Raw genomic sequence first — 25,437 nt, 5'->3', positions numbered from 1 at the left:
TTTTAGAGCTCTTGAAGGAGTTGCAAATGTGCCTTTATGGTGAGTCTCCTTTCCTTCCTTATCTTCCTCATGTGGAATATGCTCTTCCAAATCAACAAATATCTCAAGTTCATTCTCCAAATTTGAATCTCCATGGGATACCATCTTGATATAATGGACTTGTCCTTTACCAAGACACCTAAGGGTAGGCATCCATGGTTCTCTACAAGAAAAACTTGACTTCTTTCTCCTAATATCATTCTTGGTTTCTTCATCTATCTTATTTGTTGTAATTGGAGGTGTGATATTCTTTTGAAACAGTGCATGAAATTCTTTCTTTGAAGCCCCCCCTATTGATGCAAAGAGGTGAATGCTTTGTTTTGATGAGAGAACGTAATTTTTTGTATAGATGGATCCAAGTTTAAAGCCCTCTTAGTGCCATCTCGTAAAGTTGTAGGTACAAAATCCTTCACAATACCCTTGAGAGGTTCAACCAAACCCTCAACAAAAAGAATTGTAATTCTCTTCTCTGAAACATCAAGCACACCTTTTAAATTTTTTAGCCATGTATACACACAAATCTGTTATTTTTGAAACATCAAGCAAAACTTTTAAAATATTTGTATACATATTTTCTAAAATTCTCTTCTTTGAATTTAGCCATGTATGCTTCCATTGTACTATGTTGTTTAACCCCTACACGCTTTCTAAAATGCTAATCTTCATCCTTTCTTTCAAAACAATCTAGAATTCTTCGACTAAACTTATCAAAAGTTTGTACAAGATTATGACCTTGTATAATCTATCCATGGTGCCACCAATCATACATGATTCAGACTTCTAAATGTAAAGTGAAAAACTAAATAGCATCTTCTTCCACCATAGGATTGAGTGTAATTTTTTTTAATCTTCTATAGCCATTCTCTTTTTGAGATATTATCACTGCCATCAAATGCAGGGGCATTAGATTTTGCAAGTTTTTGTTGGAATGCTCTCTTTTCTCATAATTTTGGTGGCCATTTTGACTTTTTTTTGTATCCCCCCTTCCCTGGATGTCTAATTAGTAAATGGATTTGTCTTGAATATTTCAGATTTGTTATTATATTCATCTATAACTTTTTCAAGTCCCTCTCTTGAAGGATCTTCCAAAGCTTGTTCTTCATTTTCTTCTCTTCCCAAAAACATAGGCTTTCATGATGGTCTTGGAATAGAACTCCATATGGATATTCGTTCTCCTTGAGATACTTTATTGACTTGTAGATTCTTCAATTCATTTAGGGTGTTGATCTTTTGTTTGATTTATCCTAATAATATTTTCTTGAAGAAATCTTTCTCTCCATGTGTTAACCTTCTTTCTTCCCTTGCCATTTTTTTTGTAGTGCTAGAGGCTTGTATTGACAACTTATTTTTCTCTTTTCTCCAATACTCAAGTTCTCTTTGTCTTAGAAACATCAATAAACAAATTTACCATGTAGGTTGGTAAGATCATTACTTTGATACAATTGCAATATCCCATATGGATACCCCATATGTATACAAATATTTTAGAAATTCTTGAAATACTCAAAATATATAACAAATCTGATATAAAATGTTTTCCAAATCATTTTAAAAAGTATTGAAAAAAAACCCACAAAATCTTGCTGATTTCTTAATCAATTTTGTACCCAATTTCAACAAACTTTGCACAATTTTTCTTCGATCTTCTTTTATTGATGAAAAGTTTTTTTTCACATAAAATATATTGTAATAACTACAAAACTTACAACAACAAGATCTGGAAACACACTTATAATCTCTCACTCAAAAGATTGCATAAAATACACAAAATCTTCAATATTTTGCTCCAAGTTGAAATACAATATCTCCAACTCTTGGAGCTAATCTAAAAGAACAAAATGAATAACAAACTACTCTACAACAACAAAATAAGATACAAAACACAACACCAGTCTCAACTTTTATCCAAAACTTGACTCGCAACTTGCAACACACACAACACAAAATATTGAAAATAACTCTAAAACCTTAAGCTCCAAAGCAATTCTTGAGTGAAACTACCTCTAGAAAACCAATGGGGCTTTGTCCACAATCTCTAATCTTCATTGAGTTTTTTTGTCCAAGAAAGAAATGCAAAAACCAAAACTCATGTAAGTAATTATTTTTGTAGAAAATGAATTGGTAAACCTCCAAATTAAAAACAAAAAATTACTTGTACCAAACTTAGCCCATGAATTCCAACCACCATCTTGAAATTAATAACAAATTAAAATTATATTTTTAATTCCGCTCTTGTTTGAATGCCCAAGATAAACTTGTTCTTACACCTTGCCATGCCTAATTGACAACCTATCATAAATATGTCCTAACCATAATTGAATCTGCGATTTTTGGCATTTGACCACAAAATGAGCATGTCAAGAAAACCCATACCTCATTTGAAGTGAATTAATTTTTTAAAAGTTAATATTCAAATATACTGAAAATAATTAAAAATGTTAAACTCAATCTAAGATACAAATAAATATAAAAATTATTTTTCCCTATGTTATCTAAAAATGGACTGTTAATTACTTGAACTAAATTAATTTGGAAGGTTACATGACATTGTACTTCCCTTAGAGCTTAATGTTCATTCCACTTATGCAAGTCAATAAAAACATAACTAATCATGTAAAAGATGAGTAAAACACATACATAAGACAAATGTGTCTTCAACTCCATGGCTTATGTTATATCTCAAGTCTAATTACAACTAATTCTTAATTTCTTAACAATCGACAACGTAACTAAAAGGCTTTTTCAAAATTAAAAAGATTTACAACAAAATCAACTTAAATGCTTTACATCAAAGCCTCATATATCATGACATGACAAAGTTGTTAATGTCAAGATAAATAGAATTGATGTCATTTTGATAGAGTCTACATGCCTCCTATGAACACTCACATGTACTTGCACAAGGTTGCATAAGTTTCCCATGTTGACCTTCTATATGCATGTATGGTAGTGAAAACACATTTTTTATGGGCAAGCATACCTACTATTAAGGGACCTTTAATACAATCCAAATATGGAGAACTAAGAGTGTGGCCTAGGGCACCTAAATGGGTGGGATATGATGGACAAGAATAGAATATTAGGGATCTACATCCTAGTTATTTGCTTCTTGGCTTATGTTACAAAGTCATTTCCATTCTAGCGGACTTGTTTTAGCCAATCTTAATCCACATAATTCATAGGAATAAATTTACCTCTAGAAGGATTAAAAAATTACTTGCCACATACAATGCACGACATCTTCACCACTGAGCATTCAACATGACTTCTGAGTGGCTGATTTCAATCATCGTTTATGAGTTGATAGAAATGATGATCTTGACATTTGTGCCCAAATCCAAGGAATTAATATTCTTGAATCACTACTTAGGCACATAGAACAAAAAGAGAAAGCAAAAGATATTTATCTCTTTATTTATTTTTATTATTTGCTACACAAATGTTTGCATCGTTGATGGCAATGAAGCACTATTGATGCACATGGAAGCAAATGACATGGCACGAGATGTTTAGACTCTATAACTTCTAATTGTTTGCAACAACAGACTTATACTTGGATCATTTTAATGCATTTTTTTAACATTGAAATGATAACCCAGCACAGAACTACAATTGACATGGTTTTGACATTTAAATTGTATATTTGAGTTGGCAACTACATGGTTATTTATGATTGCCTAATTTGTATTATGAAAAATGACATATTTAGCCTATCTCCTTGTCACATGAAATTTGAAGGATTTCTCCATAGGTCCTCAAAACATACTCAATGCATCCTTATCTCCCTGTATCCCTCAAATTTAATGGAATCTTGTTATAACTCTTTAGGATTATAAAATTTACTTGGATTGATTGGTTTCGAATTGATTATTCCATCATTTGGATGCTAATTGCCAATGTTAAAAGTATTCTCAAGTGCTCTTATATATTGAAACCATGTTTTGAAAAAAAGAGAATCCTAATAAATTAGTTGTTTTGTCTCAATCGATTAATCTGAGAACCGAAGATGCTTGACTGAAGTTTCCTTGTACAATTTTTGGCTAGTAAAACCAATCAAGCGCATCAGAGTCTAATGAAGGCACCATTCAGCTTCATGGTTTTAAGACGTTGAAATTTAATAAGTCTGTGGAAAATAAATCAAAGAACTGTATTTCATATATACCTATTTACATGAGGTTACCTCTGAACGTTTTACTGAGCACAAAGCTCAAAATTTCAGAACTTAACGAAAATTAAAAAAACACAGAGGTCACATAACTTGAACATGTAAAACCAACAATAAGATATGCCTCTGTGAGACAGATTGAGCAAGTCTGCAATATAGGAGGACCCAACTCATTGCTTTTATAGAGAAGACCTGTACATACATGGAGTTCTATTGGAAACATGTGCCTTGAAAAAGCATAGACGGTTAATGAACCAATCTTTTAGATTGTAGGCACACTTCTTTGATTACCAGAAATAAAACTACCATTAAGGACATGAGAAGACAAGCCCAAAGCATCTGCAAGACTTTTAACTTCTGCAATCATTGCAACTTGATTGTTCAGTTTATTCACTGCCGAGCCAACCCCCTGCATTTGATGAGAAATAAAATTAGAGTTTGTCAGATGTAAATGCTGACAGATAAAATGAACATGGAATCAACAATTAAGCACTTACAACACCCGCTGCTCCTGCTGCAATGGCCATTGGTGCTGTCACTGAACTCAATCCAGATGCACACATAACTGGAATTCTAACAGCTCTTGATATGGAATAAGCTGCAGCTAATGTTGGAACGGCCTAGAAATGAATAAACATATAGGACACATGTCAACAAGCACAAAAAGTTATTAACACACTATAAATGCAAACAATGAAAGTGATCTTAGTAAGTTACAAATTACACATTGTATGTGTGTGTACGTGTGGATTGGTGGACAGAGAGAAGCTCAACCAAATGACTTCTGACACGCGGCTTGTTCTGAGAGTTTTTTATAAAATATAATAGCTTCCATGTTAAATTTATCATTTAAAAAGCACAAATTTTAGAGTGGATATGAATATTTCTGGAGAAATTAGAAAGCATTTTTGGTAAGTCAAACCGATTCCAGTAAGACATACTAAGAATGAAAACGATGAAAGTGATCTTCATAAGTTCCAAATTAAACACTGTATGCGTGTGTGTGCAAATTGGTGGATAGAGAGAAGCTAAAGCAAAGGATTTCTGACATGCAGCTTGTTCTGTGAGTTTTATATAAAATATAATGGCTTCCATGTTAAATTTATCGTTTAAAAAGCACACATTTTAGAGTGGATAAAAATATTATTGGTGAAATTAGAAAGCATTTTCGGTTCGTCAAACCAATTCCAGTAACCTAGCACCATTAGATGAATGAAATACGTTTATCGATGTCCATTGAAGAACCCAAGGATTATGGTGTCCTGGCATCTCCTTCCAAATTCCACCATAGTTAAAAGGATCAATGTTTTCACAGAGATGTGAATTGCCTGTAGAACTGTGATTTAGTAGTAAGTTGCGGTTCTATTCACAGGAATCATCTGAATTTCAGATATAGATGGTGCGCCTAGTGTTATTATTTTCAGCATGGACTTGCTGGAAGCAGCCATGGTCCCATAGCAGTGGGCCCATATTGAGCTACCAAAAGAGAAATAGGATGCAAATGGTCTCCCCCATTTGATATCAAATTCATATGACTTTGGACTTAGTGATCTGTAAAACACCTCAGATACTCTCATACAGCTCACCAATTACGGATTCTACTATACTAGCTACTCAAATCAACCTTCATATGAGAGAGGACAATGAATGCATGGAAATGGAGCAACATGCACTAGACAATGACTGGAACACCAGAATTTGGTCTGGAGTAATCCATAAAGGGGAAAAGAGCCAGTTTGGATAAGTAAAACATACTTTTACTCACTGTAATCAGTCAAGTACAATCAATAAGGACAAATGTAAGTCTGAATATGAACTTTTGCAAGTCCTCAACAAGTGACGAGCAAACCATCCATCCTCAAGCTCAGCTCTGCTTCATACCTTGCTCTAACAATGGCTGGACAATGCATAAAACCACTAACAATGAAGGTAAACAAGGGTGCCAACCCCCATGATGGCTTGGGAACTTCCTTTTGTAAATGTTTGTTCCTCCCAAGAAGTCGGAAACAAGAAATCTAACACCAAGGTGAAATGAACCAACAAAAATCCTTCAAGTTCTTGCCATATCCAAATAGGGGTTTCTGCCAATTTGCCAGTCCTAGAAGCATTCACTAAGGTGGTTAATGGGTTCAACAGAGCCAAATTTTGTGGGAAGTGGCAATGTAAGCAAACACACAATTTTTTCAAGTTGCCAACAGAATTGTCTTCTTTCCCAAGATGCTCTAGATCAACCTAAGCCTTCAACAACCTTGTACACATCTCCTCAATATCAAAGTGTAAAATTTGACATGATGCTTCGCAAAACATTCGTTAAAAATACATAAAATATTTAAACTTTTACCAATACATGGATTATTTCATTTTAGAATAAATAAACTTAGAGACAGAGTGAAATTAAGTAGAAAACAGAAAAATGTGCGTCAAATACTCAATTAGGAATATTGCAAAGAGCTTCATACAAAAGGTTCAAAGTTTAGCATTATATTCCATGGATTATGGACCATGGCATGAAACAAATCATGAATTCAAACATAAGAAGGGATGCTATTGTGCCCCTAATAAGAATCTCTCCATCCCTGCCTAATCCTCATCTACAAAACATAACTCCTACATCTCAAGGATCTACTCTGATGTTGGATCAATCTTGTCCACTTCAAAGTCATTGGTGATCTTGGCTTTTTTCGATTGTTTATGCCAATTTAAAGAGGAGATGAAGTAAATACTCAATTATCTATTTACTTTTGTGCTAATCTATAGTCAAGGTTGCGAGGAGACTGGTTTTGGTACTAGAAGGGGAGACTAGTACCAGTACTAGTATGTCTATTTCTGAAATAGGAGGTAGGGGTGCCTAGAGACTTCATAATAAAAAATAATAAAATAATGTTTAAAAAATATAAAACATAATTAAAAAAATTATTATATATAATATAATATTTTTTTTTGGGTAGATTAATAGCTGCTAAGGGGCAACACTCATTATATTAAATCAAAAAGTTTTACATTAACATATTCTGCACCAGTATCTGCCATTGAGGCATCCATATGATCCGAAATCCTGCCCCCTATGATCTATAAGGGTTGTGCCCTAATTTTCTATTAAGGCAAAATGTCACCTTCAATACAAAATGGTGACCATGGCTGTATATCTGTAGTATTTATTTTACCCATAACACTGAAAAATTAACTACTAATATCTCAATATTGATAATATTTACTATAGACACATAAATCTGTCCACTAAATTAAATAAATATTTAATTTTTGTTTAATGCACTAATATTCTTCTATTAATTAAATTCACATTTAATTAATTCATTTTAATCCTATTCTTATAATTTAATTAAATAAATTTCATAAATTTATTTAAATTAGAATTTCTAACTATAGCCCAGCTATTATTTAATTCCCCCTTTTTTCTCATTTAAATAAATTAAACATTTATTTAAAATTCCTATTTAAATAAATCAAATATTTATTTAAGCCCCCCATCCACTTGCATTCTCCTACAAATGCAAGTTGCACCCCTATTTGAAATAAATGAATTTTTATTTATTTAAATCCTATTTACCCTCACCCACTTGCATTCTCCTACAAAGCCCACTTGCTCACTAACCCTTCTTCTAGATTCTTCTAATCCCTTCCATTTTAACCTAAACCCCTTTCTAAACACTTGCACAATCCTAACCTCAAATTAACCCTCAAGCCATCATCTCACCCATTTAAGACTCTTACAAAGTCATAAAGGCTTCCCTTCTTCAACACACTAACCCACATGGATTTGGTCCCCTTTGACCAAGGCCTAACCATGGGTAAATCTTGCACAAGAGTTTACCCATTGGGTAATAGCTTTATCCAATAACCCAACCACATGAGGTTACCCTAATGTCCTCTCAAGCCCTCTCATGGTGCCACTTGTCATCATTGCATTGGTGGAAGTTGCAAACATGGATTGAGGATCAAGCCCTCATGCAATCCTAGCCCTCCATAAGCCAAATCAATTTTGACCCTTCAGTCGACCATTTTGCCTATAAAAGGAACCCTCATCCTCAAGCAAAGGAGGAAGCATTTTGAGCATTGTTACTATAGTTGCATAAACATTTTACTTAGCTTTCTCATAGCATTTCTATTTGTGCATTTGCATAGCAATAGAATTACATTTTCAACCACATTCAATCCTTCATTTGGCATCCATAGCTACATGCTAAAAACTGAGGGCTACACTCAAGCAAGCTTTTGGATCTTGGAGGAGAAGAACAAGGGAGAGCTATCAAGAGCACAATGGGAGCATCTTAGGGAGTCTTCTTACTCTTTTTTCACTTGTTTATGCTTCTCTTGTTTGCTTTTCATCTCCTTTGATATGTATTTGAAGGTTTTTAGAGTTTGTTGTGCTTATTTGGTTTTTGGTTGAGACTAACAATACTAACTCTTTGGGCTCTTGTTCGCTTGTCCCCTTTCATGTGCATCATTTACATTACAACAACCTAGGGCAGTTAGGCCATCTTCGCTTTCTTCCTTACTGGGCAATTAGGGTCGCATTCCTTCTGAGCCATCAACTCCCCTTCCCACTTGGCATCCTCCTTGTCGACCTTTGCTATCTCCTCCTCCCATATGATTGTGCTAGAGTCGGCCTCCTCTAGGTTACAATCAAGCCCTTCTTTCTTCTAGATAATCTTTTATCCACTCTGCACCTACGTTTAGCATAATCCCCATCAATTTCTTAAGAAACACAATGTTATTTGCAACGACAAATTTCCCGCTTTCATACATCTCCGACTTTGCAATCATGATCACAAGCAGCATTGGCACCTCTCTTTTATGTCTCCGGACCACATAATAGTCTTAGGGTAGGGGAATTCGCTTCTCCGCATCCACCTTTTCTAAGACAAATTCTATTTCCTCCAAATTATGGGCTTTGAACACCACCTCACACAAAGCCTTCGCCACCACCTTCGGCTCCCTCATGTCTAATAGCACCGCTAGGAATATGGATGATATATCGGTGTTTACTCTATACCTATGGCATGTCCTTATGAATTTTTCGTCTAGTATGACCTCTCCCACATGAGTTACCAGACAATGGGATGTCTTGAGATGCTTCTCTAAGATATCCCCAAGGAATGACATTTGACACTTCCTTCACACCAGCTTAATTGCTCACTTGTCTTGTTTCCAAACTAGCAAGTCATTCTCGGCCGCCATGGGGTATAAATAGAATTCATCAACCCGTCTAAACCACATAAGGCTAATTCACTGCTTGTCTTGTCATGATGCCATTTAGGTCAGTTTGCGTCCTCTCTAATCTACCAGATCTATTGCGAGTCTAGGTATTAATTGCTTTGCATGCTTCAAAATTCTTCACATCATCCTTCATCACTTCGATTATCACATGTTTGGGTGACATGTGTCTTTCCACCACCGATCTCTCGTTTACACACCACCAAGGTGCATTCTTGAATTTATTTGCTATTTCCAAGACCATTGTCGTATGATTACCTTTGTGAGAAAGCGGAATCTCTATGCATTTCTCTATCTCATCCATATTATGCTGGGTTGGCAACATCTTGGGACCTACAATTGTTCGCCCATACCATGTCATCACTTCAACAATGTAGCACAACCATCATGATTAATTTACCCTATCCACAGCCAGCTTAGCCAAGTTGTCTGCCACCTCATTCCCCTCACGTTATACATGTGTCACTTTGAACTCAGCAAACCTACCAATAAGCTCTCTGATGGTTCTTAGCCATTGATCCAACTTCCAATTAGGGGTACAATTTTGTCGAATGGCATTGACTATTACCAAGAAGTTGCCTTCAAGGTGTATTTGCCTAGCACTGAGCTCTAGTTCCATGTGCAGCCCAAGTAATGCTACCCTAAATTCTGCAATGTTGTTAGTTGTTTCACCCAAATACTCTGATCTCTTTGCAAGGCTATTCCCGTTTTGATCGCATGCCACACATCTTGCCCCGCTTGGGCCTAGGTTGCCCACCGTCAAAATTTACTTTTATCCATCTTGTGTCTAGTGCAGCCCATTGGATTCCTTCCTGCAGATTTTTGGGAAGATTAGCCTTCCTAACCCCATTAACGGGGGCAACTTTGAGGCCAAGAAAAACCTTGATCATTTCATCATCCTAGCTAGTGTATATGCTATTTGTAAGTGACATGTTTCTAGCTGCATTGTTGGCCAACTCAATTATTTGATCTTCCATTTTCCTGCATAACCTCTCCCATGTCATTGCATTCTCTTTGAAGATCTTGTAGTTTCACTCTTTACAAAGCTACCAAATTATTGTTGAGGGAAGGATGAGCCATAGACTATCAAATAGTGCCTTTTGACTGTTGGCCACATATTGAACCATTCTCCTATGTCCTACGGGATAGGGCATTGATAATTCAGTTTTGTCATGAAGAATTTCAAGCATGCTTTTGCATAGGGGCACCTTGGTAGAAGATGGTTAGCAGGTTTCATTCTCTAATTTGCATAGAACACATCTTCCTGGTCCATAGATACCCAGCTTCTCCAATTGATCCTCAGTCAGAATTCTCCTCCGTATGGCCATCGCATGCAAATACTCCTACCTTTGGAAGACATTATCTATTCCACAAAAATTTGATTGGCCAATCCTACTTTGCAATTGCAACCTCCTTCACCTTGTATCCAATTTTGACTTTGTATACTCCCGTGGTAGAACAACACCATCTTTTTGTGTCAGCATCATTGGATGGGGAGAATGTTTTGTTTTTTAGTAGTGCACTCTGGGCTTCTTTCTGCTCATTAGGGGTGTCAATTGTTTGTAAGGAGTGCCACCGCCACTAGGCCACCCTATTAAATCCCTCTTTCTACAATGGTTTTATTTTTTAAATAATGTGATTTTGTGTTTGGACAAACATTGCTATTTTATTACTTCCATATGTGGGTGAGTAATCTTAAGTATAATTTGATAATTAGACATAAATGATTATTTTGGCAATGTCTATCTTTTATTTATGTAAGTATATATGTGATATGAGAAGACAAGATTGGTCTAACTATTTTCATGTGACCGAGTGGATGCAAGATAAACCATGCCCTCAAAAGGGGGAGTATCATCAAGGAGAGGGTTGCAGACTTCGAAAGAGACCGAACTTGCCATCAAGCCTTGAGTCATAAGATAAGTTATTAAAAGTTGGTCATTACCTTAGCACTTAAGGAGGTTGTCTTACATTGTCAGTCAATAGGCGGTTGGCCTTTTACCTTTAATGTCTTTAGAGGTTTGTGTAAACTTGTAATTTTAATGAAAGATATAACTAAATCATAATTCTCATCTAGTCATTTAGTGCATTAATTTAATATATAAATATAAACACAGATAAGAGTACATGTAGCATACATATATCTATACATATATGCATATATGTATACGTACATTTTATTATTACGGAACAATGTATGTATATATATACATATCAAAGAATCGGGACTTGGACTCGGCTCGGACTCGGCAAGGCCAACTTGGACTCGGACTCGAGACTCGGAGTTAGACTCGGCTGGACTTGGGAAAGTGAAAAACTCAAGAAATTTAGAGATTTTTAAAGATTTTGGACCCCAGTCTATGTCTGGCCGAGTTTGGCCGAGTCTGGCGAGTCTGGCCGAGTCTGGCCGAGTCCAGGCGATTTTGGACCCCAGACTTGGTCGAGTCCGAGTCCGAGTCCGAGTTTGCTGGACTCGTCGGGGGTGACTCGAACTCAGACTCGCCGAGTTTGGGCGATTTTTGTTTCTTTGATACATATACATATATATATAATAGATGTATTTTATGACTCCATTCTATATATTAAATTAATGAGAGTGGAATTCATTATTATTAATTATGATAACGGTTAAGTCAAGCTTGCATATTAATGAAATAGTAGTGGATGGCGTGTCTCATAACACGGCCACCCCAAGTAGTCATTTTCTTGCTCAACGTTCTTGATACCTTCTTGATGGTGTTACTTTAACTCATTATGATATATTTGTTGAGATCATCGTCTTGAGGATTCTTTTTCCATGCTCAAGGAAGAAGAAATTCATCATTATTTCACTCTATGAAAATTCTTTGAGAACATAGTGGACATACTGCACTCTGTCTTCATAAAAGATACGAAGCCTGACTGCTCTCAGCCTGCATTAAATCACAGCACTTAGCTCATAAATATGAGAAGGGATTTATCCACATCATATAGTTCATTCAATTTAGAATCGTGGCATTCTGCAATAGGGATGAACGCGTGGGAAGAGGATTGTTCATTCCTCTCAGGAAAAGTGTCTTTATCTGCATTGCCAAAATACATGCATGATTCATCTTCTTTTCTTAGATCTTTTCTGAATTGGTCTTGCATTTGTTCAATCTCATATAATTGAAAAAGATTATGCATGTACTGTTGAAAGCTTTTGTAATATACAAAGTAAACTTTTACTCATTAAATCGAGCCTACATGCATGTGGATAGGAATCAGTTTGCATTAATAAAGAAACTAAATATATATACATATTTGAATTCACATCAATATGCCGCTTGCATACCTCAACCATGGTATAGCAAACAGGCATGTACAAAACTCTGCACAAAAATAATAATGAAATCAAGAACATTAAATCTGCATGGTAGCTAAGCTTGAATGAGTCTAATACTTTAAATCCTTGATAAATGAACAGTTGGGACCATTGTGAATTGAGGTTAATTAGAAGTTAGATATATAACAACAAATACCTAGGTCTCGAGACTAGTTTTGTAGTTAGTTGAGTCAGTTATAAGTCTATGGTTATAGCACTGGTCTGAAATTTTATGTCACAATACTATGAAGGTCATAATAACCGTGAATGTTAGTTGACATGAGACAATAAGCAATTTAATGATTAGAAACTAGAGGGGTTAGTTGAACCTAGATGTCATGATTTCAATGGATCAGCTGATCTCTGGATGTGCAAGTCGAGTAAGAGTTGTGATTACTAATGTACACATTGTCATGCTAGTTAAATTAATACCTTGTCCAAGGTCGCGTTGCTTAAAGCATGCGACTGTCAATTCACAAGGAGATACACCTACTAGTCAGATGGTCATACTAGTTAGGGGGTACCTAAAGTGTGTGACCGATGTAGACATCTAAAATTAATTAAATTGATAATTAATTTAAGCCTTTCCACATAATTAATTAATTTAATTGTGTTAATCCCTTTCTTTCTAAAATTAATTAGTTCTAATTTAATTAATTTTATCATTATAGCCTCATAATTAATTTAACAAAATTAATTATTCCTTATTCTTCAAAATCACCCCAACCTTCATTATTTCTTCTAAACCCTGATTAGTTAATTAATTTCAATTAACTAAGCTAATTCCCTAATTCCCACAAATCACCCTTCCTAATCCTATCATCTAGCCTAATTAATCATACTCTAATCGTACTTATCATTTTCTCCAATTTTATATTCCTCCACTCATTCTCTCTCCTCATGTCACATCCTCCTAACTTTCCCACTTGCACTCTAATCCCCCATTAACCCACCTAATCGGTCCTCTTAATCATTTGCACATCCCTAATCAAGGTGATTAGAAATGAGTCAACTATTTGCCATAAATGGCCTTTCTCATCTCACCTTCCAAACCTTAAATGCACCAACTTTGCCTCTTCCAAGCAATGTCAAATCCTTGCACATTCCCGTGCCTCCTCTTCCCAAAAATTTTTTAATTCCTTTTCCCATTTATTCTTCTGACACAATCTTCTATTTTGGAATTTTTAATTCCTCCCCCCTTCCCCTAAGGAATTTTATATTCCTTTTTCTCTTCCCCATGTACTTGTGGGGTGTGGAGACAAGAAATGTCTTTATGACATATCTCTTGGATCCCACACCTTGTCCTCTCAATCCTCTCTCACCTTTCTTTCAATCCTAGCCCTCCATTTGGCCCCCTCCAATCTATAAATTGGAGTCTCCTCTCCTCACAAATCATCTACTTTTCATGCAATGTTATGCTGGCCTTTCGAGTTTCAAATCCATCCTTTGCACCCTTACTATGCCAAAATCTTGTCATAGCTATTCCATCATCCTAATCTTCTTGTGTAGTGGAGAGCAATCCACAATCCACCATCAAAGGAGAAAATCAAGTCAAGTGGAGCAAGGGTGCATCTTCCACTTTATCTAGCTCAATCGAAGGAAGAGTGAAGAATCAAGGTATAATGATCTTTTGTTTGGTTTGAATGCATTTTGGTGTTTTATTTGTGATTTATGCAATTGATCATTAGCATTAGATTTTAGCCTCTTCATTTTGGCACACCTGGTGGGCCCCAAGTCCCTTTTATTTCACTTTTTTGTGTTTTTTGTAGTAAGCTTCTCACAGGTTGTGGATCGACGCCTCTGACTGCACATCGACGTCTCCGTTCAAATTTCCTTCCCGACTAATTTTTTCCTGTGCAAGATCTACAGGAACAGTGTCTGCACCTCTGTTCCGATGTCTTTGCAAGCTCAAAACAGCATCTCCGTTGCTCTTTTTATTTAAATCTTCTCTATTTTAGCTTAAGATTTTAAAAATCCAGAAAAAAAAGAGAATTTCATATGTAAGCTTCAAAATACAAAAAATGGGGGGGACACAATTTTTGTAGTTGTTTTTTGGATTTTACCATAATATTAGCATTTTTAAGGTGGTTTTTCATTAATCTTTTTCATGGGCTACGCTTCAGCGCCTGTGCAAACATCGGCGTCTACACACACAGATCAACGTCTTTGCCATTTTGTTTTCCTGCCTTTTGTCTGCATTTAAATTTTGAATTTTAAATTTAACTATTTGCCTACAAAACCTAAATTGGTGTCTCTGCACGCCTGGATTGGCATCTCCGCTAAGGTAGTTTTCTTGCTTGTTTCTAAATTTTGAATTTTGAATTTGCAGGCTCACTTTTCTGTGCAGGATTAAAATCAGCATCTGCGCTGTAAGTACTTTCATTTGAAATTTTTGCTAACTTTGCTCTTTTTTTGCAGTTCCTCGTGTGTCCAAGACTAAGAATCAAAACTACTAATCACTTTTTTGCAAGACGTTTGTTGAAGAACTTTGTTTTTTCCACTAGTCTAGATTTCTTTGTGTGCATTAGCTTAGAAAATATCTTTTTGTGGGTTAAAATGAATAAGTGTACCATGTTTTGTGCGCTTGCACTAGTGTAGGGTGGACCCACTGTAACATCGAGTATCCTCTCCCCTCGCCTTCGTGGACCTTGGGTGTAAGAGAAAGGTCCGCTTTTTCTTATGAGTAGAGAATCATCTCTTGGGGACCTCATCACCCCAAGGGAGTGTTTCAAAATTGAGGTATGTCGGGGATATCATCTCTCTTGGAGGGATCCCGAGCTATGTTTTTTGAACTGCTATATAAATACTCTAGTCAGGCAGATGGAGTGTTGAGTGAATTCGGCTATGTGGAGGCCTTCTCTACACTGATAAGCTCAATTAAAGCCTTAAGTGGCTTGCTTTGAGAATCCGTCGCTGGACTAGGATCCCTCGGAACATTACTAGACACCTTGTTTTAGTTGCCAAAATCCTATTTGCTTGTTGGCGCAGGAGGTCGGACCTCCGAAGCCACCCCAATTCGTACCATTCAAAGTAGTGATGGATGTCCCCCGGTTCATAAGATCTTCGGATCTTCGGGGTAAGAGATTTTGGTAGGACCGAGAAGTGAGTGTCATGGAGGGGAGCTAGTGCTACCAAATCTCTATATATCTGCTTTGTCTAGGTATATGGAGTAATCCAAGTGGGGATTCAACAAGTAGAATCCACTTTCCAGCCTAGGTTGTATGTCTTTTGCATGTCTTCATTGTGCAAACCAGTGAAATTTTGTAACATCGAGCTAATCTAGGCCCTTCTTTCACGCTTGCTTCAAGCATTATCCTAGCCAACATGTATTCATTACTTGATATCTCTTGCCAAGACAAACAATCCCAATATTTCCAATTTTGACCAAACACTTGACCAAAAATCCATCCAATTTTACCTTGTCATAGTCAAACTGAGTTTCATCGTCTCTGCCCGAGTTTCATCATCTTTGCCTCTGTTTTGCCGTCTCTGTGTGAACTAAATCCCCAATCAGTTTTCATCCATGCAAACGATCATCAATCCCCAACTAATATCTTTGGGTCATCATCAATCCAATTTGGGGTAACCTTCCCCTTCTTCTTCCTATCATCAATCCATTCTCCCATAATCATTTTCATTCCATCCTCAAGGACTTAGCACATTAACCTAATCGATCTTCTAAATCCAAACCAGTCAATCAATCATCAACCTCCCAATCCAAGGTCAGCACTTTGCAAAGTCTAATTTAGACCTTTATCATTTATCAATCTCAAATTAGCCTTGCGCTTGAAAAAGAATCCATCTCAAGTACCTTCTTCAATTGATCTTAATAACTTGGGTTGATCCAAACCCTAATCACTTGTCCTATTTTTCTTAGGAACTTAGTCTACCCTAAGTAGAAGAGGACTTGATCAAATCAAATCTTAATCCAAAAATTTGAGTTTAGCCTAGCTTGGTTGTTACCTCGCTTTGTGGCCCATACCATCAACCCCTACACCTCATCTATGTCCTAATCCAAGGGTTAAGGTGTCATCCCAATCAAATCGATCCTGTCCTAATCCAAGGACTAATCCAATCCAATCAAATCAAAATCTATCCAATCCAAATTTGCTAAGTCCTTGTCCTCATCTAGCATCATTTCATCACCTTCCATCCATCTTGGGTCCTTACATCCCTCCATCCACCACTCCATCACCTCAAATGATCCCTAAGCAACATCAACAAAGGTACACATCCTTGAATTTCCACACTCGCCTTCCACCATAGCATCCATAAAATCTCTAAGTTGTTTGTCCTCATGCACCCACACCATTGCTATTGGAAGCAATTTGGATGCCCAATCTAAAATGCATAACTCAAAAAATCCACAAAAATACAAGGATCAACATGTCCCATAAAAAACACATGCTCAAGAAAAGAAAAATATGATCCAAAAGAAAGAAAAACCCAAAAGGCCACAAAGGCCCAAAAGGAAAAAATCAAAAAATATGTGGATTCCCAAACTACTCATAGAAGAAATGCATCTCAAAGAGAAATCCAAATTGGCATCCAAACTTGTAATCCAAAATCTCCCTCCACTCATAAGTTCTCCAATCCTCCATCTTCAAAATCCATTTTGGGCCTTTACGTCTCAAAATCCACTATCTTAAGTCCATCATCCCATTCATCTATTTTGGGTCCCCATGTCCCAAAATCCACATTTGATCCTCCATCTAATTTAACATCCTCTCCTCCACAACTACACCACCCTTCAAGGTGTGTGCCAATGCTGATCTTCCCAACATCCCCATCGATTTATCCACAAGTCTTTCAAAACCCCATCCATTATCCCATATCTATTTTTCATAATCCCATTCCTTTAATCCAATCCTTTGCATAAATCCTTATCCTCCTCCATCTCCCCATCTATTTCTACCAACATCTATGAGCATACCTCTAGTTATCTTGGTTCAATATAGCACATCTTCAAGGGATACCATCAATGGAACTAGATTCTTGAGTCCTTCCTCCATCTCCCTATCACCCATCCACTATCCTCCAAATCAGCTTATATGCATCCACTTATCCACATCCTTGTGCTCATCCCTATCCATCCAAATTATTCCCCCCAAAAAAAAGTAAAGAGAAAAAATTCATCCAATGGTGAAAACCACTTCTAGTGGCACCTGGGTAAGTACCATGATGAAAACTTGATAAACAAGCGTCATGTATAATCCCCTCGTCCTTTTGCACTCTACACTTGGGGGCAAGCTTCATCCAGACCATCCTACCATTCACATCATCCATATCCCTTATCTTCTATCCACATCCTATCTATGTCCATCTTCCTTTCATATTTTTGATCTTGACTATCCTATCCATCTCCTATTCCTCATCCTATCCAAACCCATCCTTCTTATCTTTGATCTTGATAAAAAAGATAGAAGCAAAGAAAAATAAAAATGCATGCTTTGGAAACTACAAGCCTTCATTCCTCCTCCATCCATACCTCTTACACTTTATCCTTCCACCTCATACATCTTTATCCACCATCCTTCTATCCTTAATTGCACTACCTCCAATGTGGGGCATTGCACTCCTTTGCAACATAGTCCTTGGATCCCCATTCCACCTATCCTCCTTCCTTTAGTCCTCCATATCCTATCACTATCCATCTCCTTAATCCCTCCATCTCCTATCCAAGCAATCTCTCCATCCATTCCATCCTTTTACCAAGCCTTGGTTCTTCCTTGTCATTGGTCCCACTCCTTTTATTCTATATCCACAATCCAATCCTATCATATCCAATCATTTATCCTCCTCCCATCCTATCCAATCCATTTATGACCCCCATCACATTGAGCTTTCCCCCCCAAAAGATGAGTTTTTCCCATCTATTTGAGCTTATATTGACTTACGCGTAATCCAAACACATCCACAATATGTTAACCAAATCCAAGTGGAAATCCTCCCATCTGTAGACCCCGCACAACTAGCTTGTCTTTTGTCGTCTACCAATCTATCAACACCTTGGCCATTGGGATGCATCCTTCCCATGTCTGACAGTTTATCAAAATCCATCTTCATGCCTATTGGTGTACGTTTTATCATATACCAAACATTAGAATAAAATATCCAAGGATACTCTATCCTCTCCTGAACAAAATCACTACTTGTGCCAAGATTGCGAGAAAGACCATAAGGTGACTCCAAGGTCTATATGTGCAAATGGGCGACTTTGTGTTGGATAGCTACCTTGGTTATGTATGCTGAAATACAAGGGGGACTTACGCTTGGCCTATTCAATTCACAAGGAAGATCTATTGTTTGGGTTTGGATCATGGACTTCAAGAAAACTAAAAAGGAGATAAGGTTTAGAAATTCTTATCTATTCTTAAGAATTCAAGAGACAATATTGACTAGGTGACTTCAATAACAACACTTTGCTTCACCACACTTAGGACAACTACACAAAGTGAGTGCGATCTTCAAGGGATGTGCTTATGATTTTCATACTTATGAATAATACCAATAGTTGAACAATATTACTCAAAGTAGAAGTTAAACCTTCACAAAATGAGCTCAGACTAACTTAACACAATGAACAAAAATCATCTGTTCATCAAAAGTATGAGCGGAAATTCACCATAAATCAATGCTTATCAAATCTTGCATTCTTCTAACATACATGAAATAAAATCTAAACTATGATGAGGGATAAGAACCATGCCAACTCCAAAATAAGAGAGGTAACCACCATCAATTTGAACAATGCATTACTTATTACTTTGGGAGTTGTAAGCAACAATTACTTATCTCAACGTGTTTCGCAACATGCTCCCATGATTTACAAATGAGGGGCGAGCTCAATTTATAGGCTCCCCAATTACAATTCAATGGCCAAGATTAATTTTCAATCAACGGTCGAGATTACAAAATAAAACCCTAATTAGGGTTTGTTACGACTAACTACCCTTCGACCAATGAGAAAATTACATTTGAGGACACTTGTCCTTCTTGCTAAATATAAACCAATAATAAAATAGAAGGTTGTTACATTGTGAAGTGTGCCATCTAGAAGCTTCTGGATAAGTCAGGTTCATTGAACCTAGACATGTTGATCTTGATTGTTGAATGTCCTTCTTGAATTCTCCAATTGGTGTCGAAAAATTGCCTATGAAAATTTGTTTGGAATAGTCTTCTTGCCACTATTTGATCTTGATTGGGAGCTTGCCTTTGACTCTTCAAGAGATGAAATCCTTCAATAAGTCTGGAATTTTCGCCAAGCCTAAAGACTTTTCTTGATGCCTGGAAACTCTTACAAGTGTCTTGAATTTTGGAGAAGAATTCCCCTATGCCTTCACAACAATGAAGGAAACTGGAACTTTTCCTGTGAAGTATTTCCCATAGGCAAATTTTGGCTAGTCAATTTTATTTTGTGACACCTTCATGTGGATCCTCCAGCACCTAGCCAAGATTTTGACCATTTCTATGCTCAGACACACTTCACCTGTGGATTTGCCTTCAATTCTAGATCAGGCTTGTGCTGAGTAGAACAAACTTCGCCCTTGGACAAGGATTTTATTCATCTTCTCCTTACTTTTCCTCTTTGTTCTTCTTCTTTCTTCCTATTTCCTCTCTAACACTTAGTCAAAAATTTGATTCTTTTGGCTGTGGAAAATTCCACAACCATTTTTCATGTGTCAAACTTTTATTTTCCAACCCGTTCGTTTGTTTGACCCTCGATTTCATGTGCTACTTGTTCAATTTTTTTTTTCCCTTTAGCCATTTTCTCTCTTCAGCATGGCAAGTCAATTGTCTTCATGTCTTATCATTGAGCCATAGGCAATTTTTTATGTCTTTCTCAGGCATCTTCACATATTCCATTTATGCCTAGGCAAACTTGGAAGATTAATGTTTTTGCCAACTTCCAAACTCTGTGCAATTTATCTTGGTAAGATTTTATCTCCTTTTGTCATGCGAATCTTTTGAGTAGAGCGGACTTGAATGTTTATCTGCCCTCTCTCCAAGGCGGACTTTGAGAATGTCTCGCCATTCTTTCATCTTGCTAGGCGGACTTCACAAGTTTTATGCCATGCTCATCTTGATGGTTGTTTGGACGTCCAACTTGTTTGCGCTATCCTTCATAGAGCGGACTTTGGAGTTGTTTAGACAATTCTTTTCGTTTTTCTTTCCAAATTGTTTTATGTTTTACCTCCTTGTCTTTGCCAACCCTCTCCCATCATGGGCAGACTTAAGACTAGCTTGGACAATTCTCCCAAGGCGGACTTCATGCTCCACTAGCCAAGGAGGACTTTAGATAGTCTTAGCCATTTTTCCATGTATTTGGGCGGACTTTGGAGTGCATTAGCCAAGATTTTGTTTTGCTTTAGTCTTTCTCCTAGAGGGCGGACTTTATAGCTCTTTGCCATGGGTGGACTTTAATCATCTTAAGCCATGTTGGCAAGCTTTATTTGCTTTATCGTTTGCAACTTTGTTTAGACAGACTTCATATCTTGTTTGCCAACTTATCTTTTCATTGTTTTGCTTTATCAGCTAGGGTGGAGTTGGAAGCATGTTAGACATCTCCTTGGGGCGGATTTGAAAGACATCGTGCCAACTTTCTTTAAGGAGGGCGGACTTTACATGTCTTTGGACATTCTTCTCTTGGCGGACTTTACATGACCTTAGGGATTTCCCCTTGACTGCAGATCGGAGTTTGATGTTCTTTTGCCAACCTTTTTGTGCATGGGCGGGGTTTGAAAAAGCTTAGACATTGTCTTATGCTTGGCGGACTTTGAAAGTCTCTTTCCAAACTTGCCTTGCTTTTCTTTAGGCGGACTTCAAGTTATGTTTGCCATCCTCTAACACATGTTAGGCGAACTTGGCATGACCTTCTGAACAAAACCCTAATTAGGGTTTTTACCCTGCTTTTTGTACTTAGAGGCAAAAAATTTTGAATCTGAAGACATGGACACTGACCAAATGACTTGAGGAACAAAACCTAGGTTCTACTTTCAAAAAAGTAGAAAAAAGCAAAAAGCAAGCCAGAAAAACCGCTTCCTGGATTGTGCCCAAAGTGCCAAAAAATCAAACTTTCTATTTTTAGAAAAAAGCAAAAAAACGGAAATTCCTAAAAATAGAAAGTTGTCAAAAATGACCCAAAGCAATTGCGTTACTTGTCCTTCAGACCTTCCCAACACTTCAAAAACGTTCAAACACTGATCTGACCATGAATTCTCTATTTGGGTCGAGATGATTTCTCAAACACTCTAACTCCTCATTGCAAAAAGACTAGTGATTAGTAGTTGTGACGCCAAAGAAAAACCCTAAAAAGCAAAAACAGGGGTTCCCCATCTGCAATGGGGCGATGTGTGAAAAAGGTCACAACACTGCCCATCGGGATGTATCCTTCCCATATCTGGCAGCCTATCCAAATCCACATCCTACTCTTGGCAAGAGATGTCAGTTCGCCATGTGTGTGTTTTGTGCATGATTGGTCTTTTCGCTTTGGTTTTCATTTGGTGTCCTATGCCTACAACAATTCAAGGCTACCTTGATCATTCTATACCTTGGTATGTCTTGGATTGGTGTATATTGGAGCAATCTTTTTGTGGTATGGCATGTTTGATGGTTTCTCTTGTACGATCTTGTAGTCTTGCATTTACATCATTATGGTGTTTGCGAACTTATGTGCATTGAGATACCTATTGTTTGAGAGTCTAGTTCACGCTTGAGATATTCACAACATCCTAATTCCTATAATCAGTGGCATAGATAATCCCGGGCAATATCAAAACTAGATTTGCTCTCCACATTTTAAACAACAAATCCCATCCTACACTCATCTCATTCGTTATTTCCATTCATTTGTCCTGAGACTCCAATTTATTCATTTATTGCCCCTTCATCATCCTCATCCTTTCATTATCTAGTCCTCTAATCCATTTCGAGAGCACATCCGTGATCTTGGAACCCGCATGTCCTCTCGAGGGGGCATACCACTACCTCCTTGTCATCCTTCCTCATCTCACCTATGATTGGGGCATCATGCTACTAGTCTTAATCCCTTTTATCCACTATATTTTATTCTTCTTTGATATAACATCACTTCATGATGCTATATCAAAGAGGGGCAAGATGTAGACGTCTAAAATTTAATTAAATTTATACTTAATTAATTTAAGCCTTTCCACATAATTAATTAATTTAATTGTGTTAATCTCTTTCTTCTTAAAATTAATTAAATCAATCACTATACCCTCATAATTAATTTATCAAAATTAATTATTCCTTATTCTTCAAAATCATCCCAACCTTCATTATTTTTTTCTAAACCCTGATTAGTTAATTGATTTCAATTAACTAAGCTAATATCCTGATTCCTACAAATCACCCTTCCTAATTTATCATCTAGCCTAATTAATCCTACTCTAATTATACTTATCATTTTCTCCAATTCTATATTTCTCCACTCATTCTCTCTCCTCATGTCACATCCTCCTAACTTTCTCACTTGCACTCTAATCCCCCATTAACCCACCTAATCAATCATCTTAATCATTTGCACATCCCTAATCAAGTCAACTCTTTGCCATAAATGGTCTTTCTCATCTCACCTTCCAAACCTCAAATGCACCAACTTTGCCTCTTCCAAGGAATGTCAAATCCTTGCACATTCCCATGCCTCCTCTTCCCAAGGAATTTTTAATTCCTTTTCCCATTCATTCTTCCCACACAATCTCCTATTTTGGAATATTTAATTCCTCCTCCCTGTTAGTTTAGGATCAGAAATGCAATAAGCAGAAACACAACACAGAGAACAATGAACACACTATTTTACCTTGGGAAAACCCTCCTACTTGAGGGAGAAAAACCCAACAAAATATTCTCTTATAATTAGAAAAATAAAGTACAGAAATAGCACTCAACAATCAAGCCCTAGAAAGGGAGAATCTTATACAATGAATCTACACTTGTAAATAGTGCAATTTCTTTAGATGCACAAAATATTTAACCCTTCCCCTAAAGTTGAATTTGCTGTTCTTGAAGGGTGAACCTACTGCTGAAGATATTTGAATTGGAATGGATTGAATGATAATAAAATGAGAAGACACCTTCTACTATATATACAAGCTAGTTGATCTTTCTTTCTAGGGCCGACCTAGAAGAGTACATTTTATTTATAAGACAAAGGCCGACCTGCCTTGAGTTGAATATATTTAAGGGAAAATATCTCCTGAAGCTACAAAAAACTAACACTCCCTCTTAGCTAGGGAGGTATTTTCAAATATCCTCGTCATGGAGTCTCTCAACATGACGCCCACAATGGCTACACCCATTTGTGGAAAAAACACATCTCACTCTCAAAAATGTACAAGAGTTCATCATAGAGTTTCTCAACATGATGTCCACAATGGCTACACCCATTTGTGGAAAACACATCTCAGTCTTAGAGATGTACAAGGGTTTATCACGGAGTCTCTCAACAAGATGTCCACAATGGCTACACCTGTTTGTGGAAAACACATCTCAGTCTCAGAGATGTACAAGGGTTCATCACGGAGTCTCTCAACGTGATGTCTACAATGGCTACTCCCATTTGTGGTAAGAAACACATTGTCATGGAGTCTCTCAACATGACGTCCACAATGGCTACACCCAATTGTGAAAACACAGCTCGGTCTCAGAGATGTGATTTGCACAAGGGCTTGCACCTCATCTTTCTCAGTCTCAGAGAAATATACACTACAAGGGCTTTCACCTCATATTTCTCCGTCTCAGAGAAATATACATTACAACAAATCTTCATGATGATGTGACTCCCTTGGAAGCTCCAAGTACTTGAATCAACCGCCTGACCTCCTCGTCCAAGATTGCATGCAATGCTTGCCTTAGAGGAACGGTTTCCAATGCACACTTCTGGCACTATTGACTTGCGAGAGTCCAAGACTGTCCTCCTCGACCTCATCCTAGATCACCCTATTTTTAAATAGGTTTGTTGTGCTACCAATGTCAAATCCAGATTGACTGTCTTGTGCAATTTTGTTCTCTATGGCTGAAGAGGTCTTCCAAGGACTTTATCACCTAGCCTTGCAACACTGCAACCCACTTAGCTGACACCTTCACTTCTTAGTGAGTCACTCTAGTTCCTCGAGACATAGGACTCCATTTTGCTGAACACAGAACTCCGTCTTGAGACTTGCCTCAATACAAAGATTACAAAAAAAATCCTCTGGAAGTGAACTCCCCTCCATTGACTGATCTTTAAAACCTTAATCCTCTTCCCGGCAAGATCTCAACTCGTGCTTTGAATTCTCGAAATCTAACTATTAAGGATATAGCTTCATTCGGATTGAAGCAAGTAATATATAATGACATTGAATGAAGAGTCATGTCACCGTAGGGTCATGACTCTACGTGGCATAAAGCCACGTAGAAGTCATGCCCCTACGTGGACATGACTCTTCATCCTTTTATTTATAGGCATTGACACTTGCTGTGAACCGAAACCAATAACTGTGGCACTTTCACAAACCAGCAAGCTGAAAATATTATCATAGAAGATTAATAGTTAGAGTTATATATATATATATATATATATATACACATCAGAGGTAAAACATATTCATTGCAGTGATCTTATTAAAGTCTATCCTCACTACATATTACCAGA

At 37.0% G+C, this 25,437-nt stretch overlaps 1 protein-coding gene across 1 annotated transcript in view; it reads right to left on the bottom strand.

Moving 5' to 3' along the window:
• Positions 1 to 4,165: 4,165 nt before the first annotated feature.
• Positions 4,166 to 25,437, bottom strand: part of LOC131064846 (uncharacterized protein ycf23) — a 189,738-nt gene continuing 168,466 nt past the window's right edge. The window contains exons 8-9 of the mRNA XM_057999142.2: positions 4,702 to 4,824; positions 4,166 to 4,613 (exon numbers count right to left, since the gene is read on the bottom strand). Coding sequence (XP_057855125.1) covers positions 4,467 to 4,613; positions 4,702 to 4,824 — 270 coding nt within the window. The 3' untranslated portion in view covers positions 4,166 to 4,466. The remainder of the gene's footprint in view (positions 4,614 to 4,701; positions 4,825 to 25,437) is intronic.

The sequence above is a fragment of the Cryptomeria japonica genome, chromosome 1 (assembly GCF_030272615.1).
Source record: "Cryptomeria japonica chromosome 1, Sugi_1.0, whole genome shotgun sequence".
NCBI classification, from domain to species: domain Eukaryota; kingdom Viridiplantae; phylum Streptophyta; class Pinopsida; order Cupressales; family Cupressaceae; genus Cryptomeria; species Cryptomeria japonica.
Note: the sequence above shows the minus strand (reverse complement) of the source record. Positions and strands in the feature narration are given on the sequence as shown.